This window comes from Gaeumannomyces tritici (assembly GCF_000145635.1).
Source record: "Gaeumannomyces tritici R3-111a-1 unplaced genomic scaffold supercont2.9, whole genome shotgun sequence".
Lineage (NCBI taxonomy): Eukaryota > Fungi > Ascomycota > Sordariomycetes > Magnaporthales > Magnaporthaceae > Gaeumannomyces > Gaeumannomyces tritici.
The window spans coordinates 912993-933101 of NW_008804553.1; the positions used below are offsets into that span (position 1 = coordinate 912993).

General features: G+C 62.3%; 10 protein-coding genes across 10 annotated transcripts; 3 read left to right on the top strand and 7 right to left on the bottom strand.

Annotated features, from left to right (window-relative positions):
• Positions 1 to 910: 910 nt before the first annotated feature.
• On the top strand, positions 911 to 2444 carry GGTG_12773 (hypothetical protein). Its single transcript, XM_009230674.1, has 3 exons — positions 911 to 1703; positions 1817 to 2025; positions 2116 to 2444. The coding sequence occupies exons 1-3, from the start codon at positions 952 to 954 to the stop codon at positions 2277 to 2279; spliced, it is 1125 nt and encodes a 374-aa protein (XP_009228938.1). The 5' UTR covers positions 911 to 951; the 3' UTR covers positions 2280 to 2444.
• GGTG_12774 (hypothetical protein) lies at positions 914 to 4871 on the bottom strand (the record flags this gene model as incomplete). The annotated part of the gene is made up of 2 exons (XM_009230675.1): positions 914 to 4395; positions 4669 to 4871. 2 exons carry the CDS (start codon positions 4869 to 4871, stop codon positions 2682 to 2684), a joined length of 1917 nt encoding a protein of 638 aa, XP_009228939.1. The 3' UTR covers positions 914 to 2681.
• Positions 4872 to 4945: 74 nt separating this feature from the next.
• GGTG_12775 (hypothetical protein) lies at positions 4946 to 5745 on the bottom strand (the record flags this gene model as incomplete). The annotated part of the gene is made up of 2 exons (XM_009230676.1): positions 4946 to 5265; positions 5640 to 5745. 2 exons carry the CDS (start codon positions 5743 to 5745, stop codon positions 4946 to 4948), a joined length of 426 nt encoding a protein of 141 aa, XP_009228940.1.
• A 335-nt stretch (positions 5746 to 6080) lies between these two features.
• GGTG_12776 (hypothetical protein) lies at positions 6081 to 6527 on the bottom strand (the record flags this gene model as incomplete). The annotated part of the gene is made up of 1 exon (XM_009230677.1): positions 6081 to 6527. One exon carries the CDS (start codon positions 6525 to 6527, stop codon positions 6081 to 6083), a length of 447 nt encoding a protein of 148 aa, XP_009228941.1.
• A 439-nt stretch (positions 6528 to 6966) lies between these two features.
• Positions 6967 to 8003, bottom strand: GGTG_12777 (mitochondrial phosphate carrier protein; the record flags this gene model as incomplete). Its single annotated transcript, XM_009230678.1, has 2 exons — positions 6967 to 7830; positions 7905 to 8003. The coding sequence occupies 2 exons, from the start codon at positions 8001 to 8003 to the stop codon at positions 6967 to 6969; spliced, it is 963 nt and encodes a 320-aa protein (XP_009228942.1).
• A 116-nt stretch (positions 8004 to 8119) lies between these two features.
• Positions 8120 to 10924, bottom strand: GGTG_12778 (glycoside hydrolase). Its single transcript, XM_009230679.1, has one exon. It carries the CDS (start codon positions 10791 to 10793, stop codon positions 8382 to 8384), a length of 2412 nt encoding a protein of 803 aa, XP_009228943.1. The 5' UTR covers positions 10794 to 10924; the 3' UTR covers positions 8120 to 8381.
• A 1045-nt stretch (positions 10925 to 11969) lies between these two features.
• GGTG_12779 (hypothetical protein) lies at positions 11970 to 14111 on the bottom strand. Its single transcript, XM_009230680.1, has one exon. The coding sequence runs from the start codon at positions 13359 to 13361 to the stop codon at positions 12354 to 12356; it is 1008 nt and encodes a 335-aa protein (XP_009228944.1). The 5' UTR covers positions 13362 to 14111; the 3' UTR covers positions 11970 to 12353.
• Positions 14112 to 14285: 174 nt separating this feature from the next.
• Positions 14286 to 16086, top strand: GGTG_12780 (hypothetical protein). Its single transcript, XM_009230681.1, has 4 exons — positions 14286 to 14456; positions 14539 to 14936; positions 15028 to 15467; positions 15563 to 16086. Exons 1-4 carry the CDS (start codon positions 14377 to 14379, stop codon positions 15692 to 15694), a joined length of 1050 nt encoding a protein of 349 aa, XP_009228945.1. The 5' UTR covers positions 14286 to 14376; the 3' UTR covers positions 15695 to 16086.
• Positions 16087 to 16182: 96 nt separating this feature from the next.
• GGTG_12781 (cystathionine beta-synthase) lies at positions 16183 to 18809 on the top strand. The gene is made up of 2 exons (XM_009230682.1): positions 16183 to 16835; positions 16942 to 18809. Exons 1-2 carry the CDS (start codon positions 16573 to 16575, stop codon positions 18299 to 18301), a joined length of 1623 nt encoding a protein of 540 aa, XP_009228946.1. The 5' UTR covers positions 16183 to 16572; the 3' UTR covers positions 18302 to 18809.
• On the bottom strand, positions 18524 to 19980 carry GGTG_12782 (hypothetical protein). Its single transcript, XM_009230683.1, has one exon. It carries the CDS (start codon positions 19728 to 19730, stop codon positions 18828 to 18830), a length of 903 nt encoding a protein of 300 aa, XP_009228947.1. The 5' UTR covers positions 19731 to 19980; the 3' UTR covers positions 18524 to 18827.
• Positions 19981 to 20109: the final 129 nt, after the last annotated feature.

Sequence of the window (20109 nt, forward strand, 5' to 3'; positions counted from 1 at the left end):
GAAGACTACGAGGTGGATCGTTGCAAGCTGCCTGCTCCCCGCATGGACACTCCTTCAGACAAATCGCAGGAGATGCCGTATCGCGGCCCACACGACCGGCCGCGCGTACGAGGCTCGAGGTAGGCAGCCAGGCCGAGACAATGGCATCGACAGCCTCGGCCCTTATCAGCCCGAGACGGCGAAATCAACAAAAGAGGAAGGCCGAGACACGATATCGATCCTGTGCGCCTGGGCATGCCGTGTCCTCATCCTTCGGCTGTCGCTTGATAGCCTTTTCTTTTCTCTAAAGAGGGCTTCCCGTATCCTGCGCCTCCCAAGACGGCCAAGAACAGAGGGGGCCATATCTGCCCTGGCAGGCTTACGTCAACCTCCGGCCGAGGGCCACGCGAGAAGAGATGGGCCGGATCTCGGGCCCCGGCCCAGGAAACTCCCATTGGGCCAGAGGCGACATGCCTGGCGGCACAGTTACCGACGGGAACGTACCCCAGACCTATCATTGGCGCCTCCTGCCGGGGTTCTATTGCATGAGTTCTGACCTTGGATGGCTGACGGCTAGGCCCGGTGAGGGGAAGTGGTATTGCATCTTGGCGTTGCACCCCGATTTTGCGTTGCACGGTTACACAGCAAGGCACGAGGGCGGGCCGAAGGATCGCGCCAGCATCTTGGTCGGTGGGACGAAACCGCTCGGCCTGCCTTGTTCGGAGCATGTCTTCTGGCGTTTCTGCGGGACGAGCGGCCCTGCAGGGTGGTGTGAGGAGGAAAGGCTCGGCGTTGGGAGGAATGCTTGGCCGTCAGAAGTTCACGAATGGTAGAGAAGGAGGACTGAAAACTTTGTTATTGGGGCGATAGAAGTATTGGCGCTTCAGAGAAGAAAAAAAAAGAAAGGGCGTGACCTGGGCCTGTCCAGGGCACTCACTCACTCACACTCATCCCCCACGCGCATCGCAAGCCATGGCGGCCCTCCCGATGGCCTCGCTCGCGCGGCACCCCTTCTTCCTCCTGGCCACCATCTACGCGCACTGGGGCGTCCTGATGGTGGCCGCGGCCTACAGGCTCGTGGACCCGTCGCTGCCCGAGCTCGGCTTCTTGAGCTACTGCGTCTGCATCGGCTTCGAGGCCGTGCTGTACGCGAACCGCCACCTCTGCGTCACCGACCGCGCCCCACCGCCGCCCGACGTGGCCGCAGCAGGAGGCAGCGGCAGCAGCAGCACGTGGAAGAAGAAGGCGTGCTGGGCCGCGCGCGAGGTGCTGTTCGCGCCCCGCGGCGAGATGTCCGACGCCAGCCTGCCGCCCTTTGACGGCTCCGACGCCGCCTACGTGCCGTCGCGCCGCGCCTTCCTGGCCGAGCACGCGGCGATCTTGCTGCTGGCCGTGTTGGCGAGGCGGGCCTTCGACGTGGTCGACGGGGCCTACTGGTACCAGACGGTCGAGGACAACTACGGCCCGGCGCGCGAGGGCATCCTGCGGCGGGCGCTGCTGTCGTCGTCATCGTCGTCGTCGTCGTCGCCGGCCGTGGCGTGGCGCGAGGCCGGCGTGCGTGCCTGGCTGGCCGTGCAGTTCAACTTCCCGACCTACGCCGACTGGCAGGCCATCTACTCGCTCTGCGCCCTGGGCGCCGTCGGGGTCCTGGGCCACGACCACGCACGGTGGCGGCCGCTGTTTGGCGACGTGCGCGAGGCCTATACGCTGCGGCGGTACTGGGGGTGAGGCAGAGAAATCCCCATCATCCGACTGCAGAGCGAGCCTCCCTCCCCCCCACGGCTCTCTTCTTGGACCCTAGGGGTGCTGACGAGGCCGTCTGGCATCTTATCAACAGTGTGTTTTGGCAGCAGTTCCACCGCACTGCCTTCGTCACGCACGCGAGGTTGCTGGCGGTCCACGTCTTGCGTATCCGGAATCGAGCCATGCAGCGCGCCGTCATCGGCATCCTGGTCTTTGCTCTCTTGGCTCTGATGCATGCTTTATGCCTCAAGGCCCAAGGGCCTAGGTGCGATACGTGGCCCGTCATTCGCTGGTGGTTGCTGGGTCAGTTGTATTCTTGTTTCCTTCTTCACCCCGTCTTGTCCCTTTTCCTGGACTGGCCAGTGTGTTGACGAGGCCGACGCTGCCTCACAGTTGGGGGAGCGATTATTGTTGAAGATCTGGTCTGTCTGGCTCTGCGGCGATTAGTCCGTCCCGCACGATGGACCTATCTCGTCGGCTATGTCTGGGTTTTCTTCTTCTTCTGGTGGTCGAGGCCAAAAATCGATTTCCCCACCGTCGACTGTGAAGCGCTGTAATGGAGCGCGAGGCAGGTGGCAGTTTATGGAGAAAATGATCAACACAAGAGCCCATGGCAAACAAACACAGAATACAAGACATTGAGGGCGAGCCAGTAAGTCCCGCAATAAGTGCACCAGGCTCAACCATATGTATATACTACGCAAAAAGACGCTTACAGAGGCCGTTGTGATAAAGGGCGCTGAGCAGGCTGTAATGGTAGCAACAAGGGAGGAAATCAAGCAAGGCTGGTATGCCCAAGGAGATAGGAAATGATGAGAAATATAGAAGAAAAAAAACATTGTCCCCTAGAAACGCCAATATCAGGCACTAAAGCAAAAACCGAAACGTTACAGGTTAGAAGCAGATGATCGGGAACCTAAACCACATAGGCGAACATATATATGCAAGGAGATTCGACTTTACGCGTCATTCTCGTCATCATCATCACTGAGATCTTCGTCACTTGGCCCATCATCTTCGCCTTTGCTGTCGTCGTCCTCGTCGTCGTCGCGGGGAGGAGCGCCGGCAGCGATGATGGTGGAGCCGTCGTCGTCCTCGCCACCGCCGTCCTTGGACTCCCAGGGCCTAAAGTGATTCTCGAGCCAGCGGTTCATGGTCTCGGGGGACTTGGTCCCGAGCTGCGCGCTCTCCGAGGCCGCCAGGGCGGCCGGGTCCACCTCCTTGACCGAGGCCTGCCAGGGTACAAATTGTTCGCGGGTCCAGACCTCGAGGGGAGAGTCTTTGTGGCTGGCGACGCCGAGGCGGGTGTTCTCGGCGGCCATGGCGGCGGCGGCGATCTGCATGCCGTCTCCGGTGCGCATGCGGACCAGCTCCTCGCGCAGGTCTTTGCCCGACATTGACTTGACATCGTCGGTGTGAGGGAAGACCTCGCGCGCGCGCTCTTCACGCAGCTTGCCTATGGAGGGGGGACAGCGCCAGTCCTTGACTGAAGCAGAAAGGCTGTCGGCGATGCGGATGAGGGCCTCGCGGGCGGACCGATAAGGTCCTCTTTCCTTTACAACTCTCACGGCCGCGTGGCTGCGGGGCATGCGGCGGATATAGCTGGGGCGGAGGCGGATGGCGCTATTCTCGACGCCATGCTTCCGCAGCAGGTGGTCGTTCAGGCGAAGACCCATGCGCATGCTGGTGGTGACGGCAGTCCACTCGCAGGGCGGCATGGTGCACTTGACAGTGCCCGTGTAGCCATAGCCGTAACCGCTGGCGGTGACGTCGCCGTATCCGCCAACGTTCCGATATGCACCAGGGTCGCCGCCACGGTCGGAGCGGCGGCGGCGGCGCTTGGCACTGATGGTCTCCTCCTCAGGAGGGGCAAGGTTTCCGGACGAGGTCGTTGCCCTGGGAGGTGAGGCCGAGGTGCTTTTGCTGGTGCCGGCGTTGCTGTTGCTATTGCTATTGCTGTTGCCGTTGGCCACGGCCCAGCTGTGAACACCGACTGTGGGGAGGGGCCGGCGGCGCTTTGCCGGTGGTGAGCCCGGGGGGTCCCTCTGGTCCTGGCCGTGGTCCGCGGGCTGCTGTGACGGAGGGCCCTGGGGCAAGGGCTGGCGATGAGGCCGAGGTAGTGGTAGGATGGCTTGCTGCTGTTGCTGCTGCTGTTGCTGCTGCTGTTGCTGCTGCGATGGTAGTTGCTGCGGGAGGTGCGGGCGGGCCTGGATGGGGGGTAGGGGTTGGATTGCCGGTAGCTTGTTAGGATGCGGCTGGCCTGGGCCCGGTAGTGGTGGTGTGTGTCCATGGTGGGGAGACGGCGGCGGCTGGATGACACGCACGGCGGGAGGGACAAGCACCGACGACGACAGGGCCGGGCTCGGGCTCGGGCTGGCCTTGACGTTGATGGACGGGGCCGACAGCGGGTTGGCGGCCAGGGCAGCGGCAGCAGTGGCCTGGACATCATGGTGATAGGACAGGTGGGGGGCCGGCTGGGGGCTGACGTGAGTGGCGGCGGCGGCGGCAGTGGCAGCAGCGGCAGCAGCAAGGGCAGCGGCGGCACTGGGCACGGCCGACGAGGTTGGTGGCGGCGTGCTTGTGGTGGCCGGGCTAGGGACGCCGAGGGCCGGGTCGACAGCCAAGAAGCGGGTCTGGATGGCGCACGTGACCTTCTCAACGTAGGCCAGGTCGCTGGGGCCAGGTAGTCCCGCAAGTCAGCATATCGGCATCTGGCAGTAGTGGAAGGGGCAGATGGCAGGGAGGGGTTGTTGGTTGGCAGTCTGCTGGGGCTTGGGCGACCCAGCCACCTGGATCCGTCCGCGTGGCCGTCGCGATGCGCAAATGCAGGCATGGATGGGGATTGCGACGCATCGATCGAGGGGGGCTGCAGTCGGAGAATAGATGGAATTGCAATTGGGGCGCGACAAACAGACAAATAAAAAATAAATAAAAATCTATACTCACAGGGTTGAGCCGAATTTGTGGCGGCGCTCGGCTGCGACGTCGCGAATGATGGCGCGCAGGGCAATGGCAAAGACAGAAATGCTCCAGTGGTAGCCAGCGTCCCAGGCCCTGGCGGCCGCGTCGAGGATGTCCTCGTGGAACGACAGCATCTCGGGACTGGGGCGATGGTCCGAGTTGAACGACACCAACGCCGCGATGGCCATCTGGACCATTGGGCTCGAGCGGGCGGCCCTGACGGTCGCGGCAGCGCTCCCACCGCCGCCACTGCTGACGACTGTCATGTTGCTGGTGCCGCCGCGGCCAAGCTGAGCTGGCTGGTCGGGCTGTTGGGTGTGAGGGATGTGGTGGTGTGAATGCTGGTGCTGGTGCTGGTGCTGGTGCTGGTGAGGATGGTGCTGTTGGGTGTGGTGCGGCAGCGGGTGTTGAAGATGCTGTTGCTGTTGAAGATGCTGTTGCTGTTGCTGTTGCTGCTGCGTGTCCTGCTGCTGATGTTGCTGCGACGGAGACTGTTGGTGCTGTTGGTGCTGCTGCTGATGCTGCTGATGTTGCTGCTGCTGGTGCTGCTGTTGTGCGCCAGACCAGGCATTCCGGTGCGCACTCGGGTCGGTCGCCTCGCGTCTGATTGTGCCAAACATTCGGACGAAAGGTGGAGTCGGGACTGGCGTAATGTATTGTCCAGGTCAGAAAGGGGCCTGACCATTGCGACTAGGCAGGACTAAAGCAAAACACTACCAACGCCGGTCCCTGTCGCGGTTGGAGGTTATTTGTCCTTAGGGAAGCGACTGTGTGTTGGTTGTGTTTGATGGACCAAACGACCGGGACGAGGAAAGGATTTTTTTTTTGTCAGGGTTGGCGTGTTGACCAAGACTGTGTCTGCCTGGGCTGCGTTGGCTGTCTCTCCCACCCACGCGCCCTGTGCTTTTTTTTTTCTTCTTCTCTCCCCCTTCATTTTTTTTTTTCCACGCACCCACCCTGTCTTTTCCGCCCGGCGTGCAGTTTGTTTTGGCCAGCGGTTGGGTTCGCCAGCCAAGTGGCCCAACACACCCCACTTCTCCTGGCCCGAGTGGTATGGTGCATGGGGTGGTGGAGGCTGGCAGGGGGGAGTCCCAGGACAACAGGTTGGGGAGCAATCGAAGGCTATTGGGATGGCGACCAGGCCAAGGGGGCAGAGCCGGAGATTGACTGTTGGTAGGGCGCTTACGAAAAAGCTGGCAACCAGCTGTCACATCTACAGGGATTTCCCCCCTCCTAGCTGCGGGCCCAGCCAATCACGATGCGGCTTGGCCACTGCCAGGCCCCACCTAACAATACTGGAGGTGGGCGGGAGCATCGGGAAAAATGAGATTTATTCCTGCAAGCAGGCGGAGCAGGTCTCGACGGGTGTGACAGGCTGTCGAGTGCTGAGGGGGCGGCTAATAATAGTGGGAGACGGGCTCCACTTCCAACTGGCATTGCCTTCGCACGCACAGGAGGCGCACCCTCGGCACCCCCCTCGTCGACCCTCGCAGAGTCGCAACGTTCCAGGCTTGCAGGCCACAGTAGACGACCGACCCCAGTCGGGGCCTGCACGCCCTGTTGCGCCCAGTTGCATCCTTCAATTGCGATAGGGCATGCCTAACCGAGTGCGGAACGGCCAGCCGCTCCGGAAATCGCCTGAGGGCTGGCAGAAACAAGCCAAATCGCCCTATGCCTGTCGCGGCCGAGAATTGACTTCGATTGTCTGCGAACCCGACCCATGCCGAGCCGACACAGCCTCTGGTGCCCCTGACCCGCTTCACACTCCAGACGAGAGGGCTCCGGATTTTACCGCCGGCCCCATCCCATTGTTCGCTGCGACCAAACGTGACCCGTTGTGCCATTGTCGACCTGCCTGTTTGCTCGACCCTAGCCCCAAAAGCCCCTAGCGTCTGCCGTCTAATTAAACAAGGCACGAGGCGGTCAGGTGCAGCCCCATGGTTTCTCCATGCCCGGCATCCAACCGACCCGACCAGGATGGACAAAAGGACAACCCGAAATTAATAATAGTGAAAGCGCCATAAAAATAATACGTACAGAGGAAAAAGAAGAAAAGAAGGAGGAAGAAAAAAAGAAAAGAAAAAAAGTCGGTGAAGCAAAAAGCAATGTCAATCAATCAATAGCGCAAAAACAAACCAACGCCACCCAAGATGACGACCAACGGGGCAGGGCAAGATGCTGGGCTGACCAACGAGCAACTGCCGACCAACTGAGCAAGTGATGACTGACTTGACACCCTGACTTGATACCCTGACTTGACACCCTGACCTGACCGACCCCTGATCAGTTCAACTGCTCCTCCTCAACCTTGTGGATCTCCACCCCTGGCGGCGCGCCCACCAGCGCCTTGCACTGGGCGTAGATGACGAACTGACCCGCAACCAGGCCGCACGTCATGACCACCCTGGGCCCCAGGCCCGTCGTCAGCAGTCGCCTGGGCCCGAACTCGCGCGCCAGCTGCAGCATACGCGCCGTCGTGCCCTGCCGCCTGTCGCCAGCGCCCTTGTTGATGGCCGACAGCAGCGTGTCGGCCGGGTGCGACAGCACCGCCGCCGCCACCCCGGCCGCGAGGCCCGACGCCAGCTCCACCCCCGTCGACTGCAGCTGCGTCAGCGCCGCCGTCCGCTCCGGGCCCAACCCGCGGTAGATGGCCTCGACGGCCGCCTCGTGCACGGCGAACTGCCCGACCGCGTACGGCACCTGCTTGAACAGCAGCGGCACGAAGCCCGAGTAGAAGCCGCGCAGGCCCTCCTCGCGCGCCATGCGCGCGAACCCGGACGCGAGCCCGCCGGCGTACCCGCGCTGCGACACGAGCCGGATCCGCGTCGCCTCGAGCGGGCACAGCAGGATGTCGGCGAAGAACTCGGCCGACGCGCTGGCCCCCAGGTAGATGGCCGTGCGGTTCCGTGTGGCCCGCTCGCCCGGCCCGCCCGCCATGCCGACAAATGTTCGCTTGAAGAACTCGTAGCCGGCAAACTTGGCGCCGCCCTGCACCAGGTAGCCGACCGCCGTCGGGCCGAAGCCCGTCAGCAGCGCGCTGGCGCCCTCCTTGGCCACGATGGACCGCCCGGCCTTGATCATGTTGAGGCCCTTCATGGCGTCGTCCACCTGGATGCGCGTCTTGACCACGTCGATGGGGGTGGCTGCCTGTTTGTAGTCGTGGACGGGGCTGGTCAGCATCTTCCCTGGGGACCTGTGTGGGCTGGTCGGTTGGAACACACCCCATGTGTGGACATTGCGGCCAGCGCGCCGGCTCCAAAGAACTTTGAGTAGTCGAGCGCCGAGAAGGTGGGCAGCTCGGCTTGTTTTGGCGACGCCATTTTGCCGTGCTGTTCGAGATGGCTCCTATTTCGGTTGTCTCAAGCCACCACACGCCGTCTTGGGTGCCTAGCAACGATGTGAATCACGTAGAGTATACAGACTAAAGAGCGAGTCCCTAATGTCAAATTGCGCAAACTCAATCATCTATCGACGTTTCCTCTCTGTTTTCCGGCCATTCCGGCCATTCCCGTGGTGGAGGATGAGTAAGGAATCGGGGCCAGTCGGGACACCACGCTGACGTTTCGATGACGTCGTCCAACCCAACCGCCCAACGGCCCTGAGCATCACAAACAGGTTGTTGCTCGACCCGGCTAGCACAGAGACTCGGCTTGTCCTAGCCCAACTTTCGTTCCATATTTGCCGGGATAGAAGAGTTCTCATAACATAAAAAATGTCAACGTGCTTAGCACCGCCGCAACGACGGCCCAGCAGAACCCACCCAGCGTCCTACTTGCAGCCGACGAACCTGGCGGTGGGTTGGTGCCAGTTGGTGCCCCACCTTGGCCTGGAATACGGAATCCTTCCTCCAGCCTCAAGCTCGCTAGCCCGTGGACCCCTCCCTCGATCTCGTCCAGTGGTGCCACAAACGCCATCTGGCTCCAGCTAAACTGCGTGTTCCGCCCGCCGTACACAAACACCTCGAACCGGCCCACCAACACCCCGTTCACCCAGACCACGCTACCGTGCAGCGCGTCCGTCGCAACCGTGATGTTGGCCGGCACCCGGATGCCGCCCGTCCCGCCCTCGCCGCTGCCGCCCATCTCCTTGTGCGTGGACCCGGACGCGTTGACCCAGATCCTCCCTGGGTGGCCGGGGTTCAGCTCGAGCGCGTCGGAGCGCCCGACGGATCGCAGCGGGTACCGCCAGCCGTCGGCCTCGAAGACGAGAGAGAGGTCGGGTGGCGAGGACGAGCCGCTCCCGCCGGGCGCGACCAGGCTGAGGCTGCAATCCGGCCCAGAAAGCCGGAACGGGCCCAACGCCTCGAGTGTCAGCGTGTAGTTCATGCCCTTGCTGCCTAGGCCGAGCCGAACCGCGCCGCTGTCCGCTGCGGCCCGCGACCACGAGACGAGCGGCGCATCGCCCGGAGCCCCAGGCCGACGTTTGCGGACGACGCGGTCGAGGTTCTGCCCTGGAGCGACGGGTGAGAAGAAGTCAATGCTCGGCGCGACGAGCCCGGCGTCGAGCCGTGGGCCCCGAACCCCGGACCACGCCCGGGCGCCGGCGAGCGGGATCCCCCGGCGCATCGAGTAGTAGGCCTCGAGCTGCGTGCTCGCGTCGGGCCCGTTGTCGTTCCACGCCGCCAGAACCGACCCGCGCAGCCCCTTGGCGCCCGGGGCCGCCTGCATGGTTTGGTTGAAGGGGTTAAAGTCGGCCGGGGTCCACTGCCAGCCCTCGCGGTCGGCAAAGTCGAGCACGCGCGCCTCGTTGAAGAACTGCGGGTACCTCGCCGGAAGGATGGGCATGTGGTCGTTCTTGATGGAGGTGTAGGCCCACCAATCTTGCGAGTTGACCACGTCGTGCCCGCTCTCTAGCAGCTCCATGGGGTCCGACTGCCCGTACTGCCAGTGCTGCACCACCACGTCCTTGGAGATTGTGAGGTTCTCGGACGGCTCGTGCGTGCCCCAGATCCGGATCCGCGTCCCGTTGCCCGTCTGCGCGCGCACCCAGCGCGTCATCTCGTTGACGAACCGGATGTAGTCGTCGGCCAGCGCCGCGTCGTACTCGTCGGCGCCCACGTGCACTTGTTTCGTTTTAAACCACGGCAGGAACTCGGCCCAGACGCGCTTGACGGCCGGCACCGTGTCCGGGTGCGTCAGGTTCAGCAGGTCGCGCTTGTGCGGCAGCGACAGCTCGGGCCGCCACTTTGTGAGGTACAGGCAGTGGCCCGGCGCCTCGATCTCGGGCACCACCGTCACCCCCCTGCGCGCGCAGTGGAGCTGCACGTCCTCAAAGTCGGCCCGCGACAGCGTCTCGTTCTCGCGCCCGTGCAGCATGCCGCGCAGCTCGGCGTCGCGCTCCGGCAGCAGCGAGAAGTGCGAGTATACGTCAGCCCAGGACGCGTTGCGGCCGCGGTTGAGCGGGTAGTTGTCGCTCAGGTGGTAGTGGAACTCGCTCAGCTTGAAGAAGCTGGCGTAGCTGCACAGCTCCTTGAGGAACGACGGCGCGTACCACTTGCGCCCGGCGTCGAGCATGAAGCCGCGCGTCGCGTACGCCGGCGCGTCGACCGTCTGGTAGCCCGCCGACAGCTGCGCAGCCCCGGCGTCGCTGTCGTTGCCCGCCGCCGCCGTCGCCGCCAGCACGAGCTGCAGGAGCGTCCGCGTCCCCCACCACATGCCCCTGGCGCCGGTGCCGCCGATGAATACCGACGTGACCGATACACGAAACTCGTAGCCCTCGGACGTCTTTTCTCCATCCTCGTAGGTCGGCGGCTCTCGGTCGGGCGTGTCGCCGCCCGTAAAGGCGCCGAGCAGGACGCCGCTGGCGTCGGCCAGCTCCGGCAGGCGACCGACCCGCTCCAGGGTCCAGTTGGCGCCCGTGAGCTCGCTGATGTCCTGCCGGAACACCTCGGCGAACTCGTAGGCCGTCGGCGGTATTAGCGTCAGGCCGTCGGCGTCGGACCGGGACGCGAAGGCATCCTCGATGTAGATCTTCCGCTCCGTCTCCCCGGCGCGCCAGGGGGAGCCCCTCGTCAGCCCCGTCGGCTGGGGCAGTGGGGGCAGCAGCTGCAGGGCCGAGGCCGCAAGCGACCCGGCGCCGAGCAGCGCGGTCCAGAGCGGTAGGGGCACCATGATGGATCAATTTCGCTGTGCGCCTGTCGTGGTCGCAGGCAACCGCATCTTCTTCGGCTTCATCTTCCTGCATCGGTTCGCTTCATACCATGGCTCTGACGAGACGGGCCCATTGGGTGGTTGCCCAGAACCCCCCCTCACTCCAAGATCGGCGGTCGGGGCCTGCAGGCCGTCTCCACTTGGCGGCGACAGGCGCTGTGGCGCTCCAAGTCGCTTTTTGGTGCAACGTTGAATCGGCACGGATGGGGAGCTGCACCTGCTGGGCGCCCCGATGAAGTGAGGGGAACACAATGGGGCACTGGTCAGACCGCTTCGGATTCCGTCCGAGGTCGCCCGAAGATAGGCGCATCTGTCAGTCATGCATGTGCCATGCAATGGATTTCGGCTGTTCCCAATGGTAGAGAGTTTTTTTTTTTTTATCGCAGCCAATATCCTTTGTTATTCGTGACACTATACCTATAGAACTCGCCTACTGTGCTCTCCCCAACCCGCCTTCCTGAACCTCAACTCTGGCCGGTGTAGCTGTCGCAGCCCGACGGCCTGCACCATGATATATTTTCCAACTCGGCGTCCTCGGTGACGTTACAAGTATCGGGTCAAGGAAAAGACACCATTCATACCTCCAGGACGCGGGGTTTTCGGATATAGGCAAACACGCCGCCCAACAGACTTGGCTACAGCCATCGCGAATGCATGGCCTTATAGCAGCCAATCTGAGTAGGTGCTGCGGGCTGTTGGCTGTTTGAGATGCGGCAGCATGCTGTCCGGACGCTGGAAATACGCGCCAAGCCTCCTGATTGTCAGGCGTCCAACAGCTGGGCTTGGCCCATCAAGGGGATCCAGAGTTGGGGACAGACACGCGGATACTTTGGGTGTTGGTAGGAGTCTGGTACTCCTGTTAGACGGCTCGGAGATCTCCAAAGGTGATGAACAAAGATCTTGGTGATCTGGGGAAAGGTCCTATATTGTGCATCAGGAAGAAGGAACCTATCTGCCAGAAGAAGGGCACAGGACTGCCCGTTATATGCACAGGGACGATCACCCAAAGGGTGGTTCCCTGCTCTGCCTAAGGCAGATAGTGTTGGCCCGTGCGGGATCCAGGGGATCCCGGAGCCTCCTGTGACAACCTTCCTTTTCCGGATCGCACGCGCACAGAAGTACTGTTCCAACATTGGGCATATTTTATACCCGCTAGAGGGTCCTTACCTACCTACCCAAGATTAGTTTAGGCCAGGGTTGCGGAGTTATTTTTAGCCCGGGCATAACTAGGTATCTTTGTGGCGTATTGTTATATGGCGATGGCAAGTTGTTTTCTTCTTATATTTTCTTCCTCTTATCTCTTTCCTCTGTTCTTTTCCTTTTTCCATTGTTTTTCTTTTCTTTTTACTGTGTTTTTTTTCCCTGTGTTTTTTCTTTTTTTCCCTACATTTTCCTTCTTTTACTATATTTCCCAGTTTTATTGGATGGGCGATACGGAAAACCGAAATCCAAACGCTAGTACATGTTCTACATGTACGAGGACAAGGAAAGGGGGAACGGGAAGCAATCGTGCCGTTAACATTAATGATGATGATTTCGGCTGCGCTGCCTCTGCCTCCTCTCCCTCTCCCAGATCCCCAGCGCCGACATGACAGCCGCAACGGCCCAGCGCTCGCCTAACAAACCCGTGGTCCCTGTGCCAACAAAGTCGAAATGGGCCGCCTGACTCATGCTGATGACGGCGCTCGCCCACACCGCCACGACTTCGAACCCGTCGCTAGTCATGAACTTCCCCGGCGGCGAGCCGCCCGAGGCGCCAGGCGGTGGCGCCCTCGACATGCGCACCAGCTTCCAGCCTGACCAGGAGCCGGCCAGCGAGTCGACAGCGGCGCCGTGCGAGTGGCGCCACTCAAACTGCTCCACGCGGGCCTCGGTGACGCCCAGCCGGCCGACCTCGACGCCGAAGCGGTAGCAGCGGCTGGTGAAGCCAAAGTCGGCCTCGACCTCGACCTCGGACGCCACCCCCGGCCGGCCCGGCATGGGCGGCAGGGTCAGGGTGTAGTCGCCGCCGAAGCTGGCGAACTCGACGGCGGCGAGCACGTCGGACCGGTCCGGGTCGGGCCCGTTGTGCAGCACGACGGGCGGCGAGCTGCTGAAGCCCGAGTGAAGGCAGACGGCGTATATCTGCGGGTGCTCCTGGTTGCCTATCACAAAGGTGCGCGAGAAGCCGTAGTTGGTCGAGTACAGGTTGAACTTGTCCGGGAACTGGCGGAGGACCTCATTTTGAGGCTGCTGTTGCGGTAGCTGCTGCCACGGCTGTCCCCGATGCTGTGGTTGGGGGGCATTAAACTGCTGTGGCGGTTGTTGTTGCTGTGGCTGTTGGGGGCCCGGCTCGTAGTCGGGCGGTGGTGTAAGGGGGCCTTGGGCATCTGTGTCCTTGCCCTCTTTCTTCGTGATCGTGGTGTGTTTGATGTCTTGGCCATGACGTAGTTCTGCCGAGCTGGAGCCTTGCGCCACGCATTGGTCGTCGGTGGACTCGTTACTCTTCCCCAACCCAATCTTTGCAGCCAGGCGATGGAAGCCACCCATGTTGTACTGCTAGAAGACCTGAAGCGCAAAAATAGAGACCAGAAATGCAGCCTAAACTGATCAGGGGGTAGGCAAAAGTGCTGCTGGCAAAGACGAATGGCTGGTCTTGCCATTACGCCGCGGCCATCGCAGACGAGCTGGAGCTGGAGACATATTTAAGAAGATGATGGAAGGTCGGCAATGAGGTCATCAGCAATCCTTCGGGGCTTCAAGCACCAGGATCATCGGCGAGGCGCACACGAGGCGCAGTACGCTGTGCATGCTGACATCTGATCAGCTCGGCACTGCTCTGGCCAATAGGAGGGTTTCTGTCCCCGAGTTCGCGATAGAATATCACCTTGTAAAGCTAACACAATTGGAGGAGCTGGCAGTGGGATAGCACAGGCGAAAGGGGATGCCCCTTGGCACCCGTCACATGACCACCCACTTCATCACCAGCCCGCGTGAATGGTGCAAAATCCACCGGCCGAGAGAGTTTCAATACCTGACTCTCGTTGTTGGATTGCCCGCCCAGCCTCAGTACCGAGAATCACTGTTCCACGGTCGAAGTCATGAAAAACCGAGCGGGGCGCCAAGGGCGCCCAATCGCGATCCTGGCGCTCCCTGCCGCTTCGAGACACATGGCGAAATCCTCCAATGATCCGCAATATTGGAGGGCACCGGCCGACTCTGGGTCCCGCCAGCCGCTCCGCACGCCTTGTCGAACCACGACGCGGACATGGTTGTGTGAACAAGAAGGAAGAAATACGATGCGACAACCGGTGATGCGCGCGGGGGTGACGTGGAGCGGCGGCCACTCTTGGGCAAGGATGCTCTCCAAGCCCAGCTATATGTCGACTCCACGGGAGGCCTTTGGCTGGGGGCTTCGAAGGGTATATAAGGGAGCGGCTCGAGCTGATGTCAAAAGGGTTATTGTTGGCTTCACAGAGCTCCTGTACATAGCTCCCGACACTTGCTCGCTTCACAGTCTGAGAGACTAGCGTACTCGAGTCAACAACTCTGTATACTCGCCACGATGCATCTCCTCCCCGCCCTCGCCCTCGCCGCGCTGGCCTCGGCCGCGCCCACGGTCATCAATGATGCGGACGCTCTCCTGTATAGTGCCCTCGCTATTCTTGATCCTTAACCAGGCCTGCTAGTGGCGCCCCGACTGACCTTTGTCGACACCGGCACGCAGAAAGCTGCGGCAGACGGCGCAGGGCCTGAACGCGACCATGGTGGCCGCGGGCCGCGGGTACGTCGGCACCTCCCTGACGGTCCGCAGCGACGCCCAGGAGAACGCCATAATCCGCGACGAGTTCGGGTCCATCACGCCCGAGAACGCCATGAAGTGGGACGCCACGGAGCCCCAGCAGGGCCGCTTCACCTTTGGAGGCGCCGACCAGGTGGCCAACTACGCGCGGCAGAACGGCAAGCAGATGCGCTGCCACACGCTTGTGTGGTACAGCCAGCTGCCCAAGTGGGTCGACGACATCACCAACAACGCGACGCTGATGGAGGTCATGACCAACCACATCACCACCGTCATGGGCCGCTACAAGGGCCAGTGCACCCACTGGGATGTCGTGAACGAAGGTGAGTCCCCCCCCATACCTATGGGAGAAGGTGGACCATCAGCCCCCGCGCGCGCACGAGTCCTTCCCCTAACCTGCCCCCATCCGCCCAGCGCTCAACGAGAACGGCACGCTCCGCGACAACGTCTTCCTCCGCGTCATCGGCAAGGAGTACATCCCGCTCGCGTTCCAGATCGCGGCCAAGGCGGACCCCGAGGCCAAGCTGTACTACAACGACTTCAACCTCGAGTACGGCGGCGCCAAGGCCAAGGGCGCGCAGCAGATCCTCCGGGACGTGCAGGCCTGGGGCGCAAAGATCGACGGCGTCGGCCTGCAGGCGCACCTGGTGACGACGTCGACGCCGTCGCAGGCGGCGCTCGAGAGGACGCTGCGCCTGTACACGGACCTGGGCGTCGACGTGGCCTACACGGAGCTCGACATCCGTCTGACCCTGCCCAGCACCGCCGATAAGCTGCAGGTCCAGGCCGCCGCCTACCAGCGCGTCGTGGCCAGCTGCATCGCCGTCAAGCGCTGCGTCGGAATCACTCTCTGGGTGAGTGTATTTTTTTCTTTTGTTGGCTTTTCAGGCCCTCGCTCCGTGGACTCGTATCGATGCTGACTGGTGTTCTGTCTTGGCCCCACTCGCAGGGCGTGACGGACCGCTACTCGTGGGTTCCTGGGGCCTTCAAGGGCCAAGGCGCGGCGCTGCTCTGGTCGGAGAACTATGAGAAGAAGCCTGCGTACGACGGCTTTGTCAAAGGCCTCTCCGGCTCGAGCTAAAGGCCTGTCAGGGATACCGGCAGCCGAGGTAGCCGTTGGTTTTTCCTTATTGGGGGTAGAATGGGGAATATGGAAGCATTCCAGCTAGGATGGTGATGGCTGAAGTTTTCACAGCTTGAGGGTGAGCAGGGGTGGAAAAGGACCCACAGCCACACATCAAGGGTTAAATCTATCATGTGTGTGTGTGTGACCCAGGTCATAGCAAGAAGACTTCCAACTTGACGTTGTCAAGTTCGGAAGATACATTCATACCAAAGAGATGAAGTCTCGCAGACAACTCGTCCTTGGCCGTACAGTAGGTTTGCGGTTAGCTTAATGCGACGTTGTAAGTGGGCTGGGCGTTTCCCCTTACTTAAGGCCTCAAAACAGCTCCACATCCGTCCCGCCTACCGTCGGCTTTGACACCGCTCAATTGCGTGTAGGGCTGTCGGTGGCGTGGTCCGCGGGGCAAATTCGCGATTCTGATTGCTTGCGGACCTGGCTCCTTGCTCGCGTCTGACTTTTTTTCTTCTCGTTTTCTTTTTCCATCCGTTGTCTGGCGGCAGGCGTCCAACCAGAAGCTGTGTCGTTTCTCCGCTGGCCTGTGTGCGCTTGATACACTTACCGCCTGATCCGGCCCGTAGGACTCGGTCAGTTTGCTGTCCTGTCAAAGCAGAGCAAGCAACTCTGACCTCGACCGAGACCGCTTTCTGACATCACTGCCTCGGCCCGGACACACAGGCTTTGTTTTCATCTTGAGTGACGGGCGCTTCTACACTGTTGCTGATAGTATCCACGCTTCCATTTCGTCCATAAGAACACCATCCCCGACTTCATCTGCTCCCTGCCTAGAGGATTTGACAAGCCACCCTCCCAGGCTTGTTTTTTTTTATCCCACCATGGCGTCCAACGACAAGGTCGCCCTCGGCGCGCAGGCCGTGGCGGGCTCTGCCACCGAGTTGATTGGCAACACGCCGCTTGTTCGGCTCAACAAGATCCCACAGTCGCTGGGCATCAAGGCCCAGGTCTTTGCCAAGGTCGAGCTCTTTAATGCCGGCGGCAGTGTCAAGGACCGGATAGCACTCCGCATGATTGAGGAGGCCGAGAAGGAGGGCAGGATCAAGCCTGGAGACACGCTGATTGAGCCCACGAGCGGAAACACGTTGGTCTCCCCGCCCCCTGGACGAGCTGTGGACTATGGGTCAAGGCGGATATCGCCTTATGGACGGGTTGTGTGCCTGGTGCTAACATGAGACTGAGAACTGTAGCGGCATCGGCCTGGCCCTGGTCGGCGCCGTCAAGGGCTACAAGACCATCATCACGCTCCCGGAGAAGATGTCGGCCGAGAAGGTGTCGGTGCTCAAGGCCCTCGGCGCCACCATCATCCGCACGCCGACGCAGGCGGCCTGGGACGCGCCCGAGTCGCACATTGGCGTCGCGCGGCGGCTGCAGAAGGAGATACCCAACTCGCACATCCTCGACCAGTACACGAACCCCAACAACCCGCTGGCGCACGAGTTCGGCACCGCCGAGGAGATCTGGGCCCAGACGGGCGGCCGCGTCACCGCCGTGGTCGCCGGCGCCGGCACGGGCGGCACCATCTCGGGCCTGGCCAAGGGCATGCGCAAGCACTCGGCCGCCGTCAAGATCGTGGCGGCCGACCCCGTCGGCAGCATCCTGGCCCTGCCCGAGGGCCTCAACGACGAGGGCGCCAACAAGCCGTACAAGGTCGAGGGCATCGGCTACGACTTCATCCCCGACGTGCTCGACCGCGAGATAGTCGACAAGTGGTACAAGACCGAGGACCGCGAGTCCTTCATGTACGCGCGCCGCCTCATCGCAGAGGAGGGCCTGCTGGTCGGCGGCTCGTCCGGGTCCGCCATGGCCGCCATGGTGCGCGCGTGCAAGGACCTGGACCTCGGCCCGGACGACGTGGTGGTGGTGATCCTGCCCGACAGCATCCGCAGCTACCTGTCCAAGTTTGCCGACGACGACTGGCTGGCCGCCAACGACCTCTTGCCTCCCGCCCCGGAGAGCAACGGCGGCGGCGGCGGCGGCGGCGGCGTCGACGCCGCTGCCGCTGAGACCGCCAAGGCCACCGCCGCCGCCCGCAACCGCCGGCCCAGCAACCCCTACGGCGGGGTGACGGTGCGCGCGCTGCGGCTCAAGCCCGTGACGTCGGTGCTGGCCGACAGCCCGTGCGCCGACGCCATCGAGACGATGCGCGACAAGGGCTTCGACCAGCTGCCCGTGCTGTCCCCCGGCGGCGGCAGCCGCCTCGTCGGTATCGTGACGCTCGGCAACATGCTCAGCTACGTGTCGCGCGGCCGCGTGCGCACCGACAGCCCCGTCAGCGACGTCATGTTCGACTTTGGCCGCCTGGACGAGGTCGTGACGGACCCGCGCGGGCACGGCCTCGCCTCGGCCGACGCCAAGGGGCGCCGCCGCAAGTTTGTCGAGATCACCATGGACACGCCGCTCGACGCGCTCAGCAAGTTCCTCGAGTGGAACAGCGCCGCCGTCGTGACGGAGCCGAGTGCCGACAAGAGCCACGGCCTGGCCAAGCCGCTCGCCGTCGTCACAAAGGTCGACCTGCTGACGTACATGATGAAGGGACTCAAGACCTAGGAGCATCTTGACATCCAGATCCGGCACATGGGATTCCAACTCTCGATCCAGGAGCAGTGGAGCTCCGTGATGAAACTTGGGTTTATCCGGGGCAATTTCTTTGCGGGATGACTGCTTTAGACTCTGTTGCTTTTTTTTTTCTCTTCTTCTCTTTCTTTCGCGCGGAGCATATAAGCGGGATGCACACATTGTCAACACGTGTTTCATTCCAGCGAGGGATCATGGACGGCGCAGAAAGGCGAGGCTTGTTATTTCATAGATGTTAGATACAGTGGTTCTCTGTTGGCGAGACTCAACGTCTACAGCTTCCCATTGGAAATGGGAGAGCGGCCAGCAAACTCCAGGAATAGATAAAGATGTCCCTTTCAGTCATACGATAGTGTGTGGGGGGTGCCTTTCGACATCTCGATGCTGTCCTCGCCCTGGACGCCATCTCAAGCCACACAAGTGTCGGATAAGCGGTATACAAACTGCTTGCTTGGTAAAAGTCCCCTGCAGGACAGAGGCGAAATCTGCGTAAAAAGCTTCAAAGCTGGTCCGCGATCCAGTCCCACCACTTGTCGACGCCGGGGCCCTCGCCCTCAACGTTGCCGCCCATCACGTCGACGTCAATGTCGAACTCGCGCATCTGCGCAAACGTGAACTTTTCGCTGCCGTACTGGCCCAGCCAGTCGTCGCCGTCCTCCTTGCCCGCGCCGGCGTCGACGTCGTCGGTGCCCACGCCCGAGTCCAGCAGGCCCCTGCTGCGCGTGCTCCGGATGCGGCCCAGCTCGGCCTCGAGGCTGCTCTTGACGAGCGCCGCCGGCAGGGCCGTGAAGAGGTCCATCTTGTTGGCAGCAATGAGGACGGGCACGGCGTCGGGGGCGCGGCTCGACTTGCCCGCGCCGGCGCGCTTCTGCAGCATGACGAGCACGTCGTACAGGAACGCGGCCGCGTCGGCGAGGCACTCGGGCTCCGAGATCATGGCGGCGTCGACGATGAAGACGATGCCCTTGACGCGGTCCTGCGTGGCCGCCGCGACGCGCCGCAGCGCCGCCCCTCGCAGCTTTCCGTGGCCGGGCGTGTCCTGGAGCAGGAACTTGGAGTGCTCGACGCCGAGCGCGTCGAGGTCGTCGCGGAAGCTGTTGTTCTTCTTGCCGCCGCCGCCGCCGCCTCCCACGGACAGCTCGACGCTGTGGGGGCGCTGCGTGACGTGGGTCGGGATGTGGCCGCCGCGGCGCTCGAGGTGGCCCAGCAACGCCGTTTTGCCGGCGCCCGACGGGCCGGCGAGCAGGACCGAGGGCAGGGCGACGTACTGGGTCGAGCCGCTGAGGGCGAAGTGAAGGATGAAGGGGAAGATGACGACGAAGGCGATGCCGAGGCACAGGACCAGGGGCGAGGGCGCGAGCACCTGCTCCAGGAAGGAGCGGAGGGGGTCGGGCATGGACATGGTGGCAGTCGGGGCTGGTTTGGCTGCACAGGGTTGGTGGCGAAATCAAGGGAGCAGGATGGTTGCGCTTCGAGGCGTGCGCTGCGGTGTGCAGCCCATAAAACGCCCTTGGGGGTGCAAGGGCGAAAGCGGCTCTGCTCGACGGCGAGCCTCGACGTTGGGACCAGATCGGGTTCTCGTGGGCGTTTGTTGGCGACCCAAGTCCAGCTCCGAGCAATCCGACGACGATTTCCAAGTTGTCTTCTATGACTTCTGTGCTGGCATCTCCCAGCTCCAGCTCCACTGCCGGTCAAAACTGGACCCTGTAGCCCCACTTATTCCCTCTGGCAGTCTGGCAGTTTTGGCCCAATGAAAACCGCTGCTCCAGGCCTTATCCAGG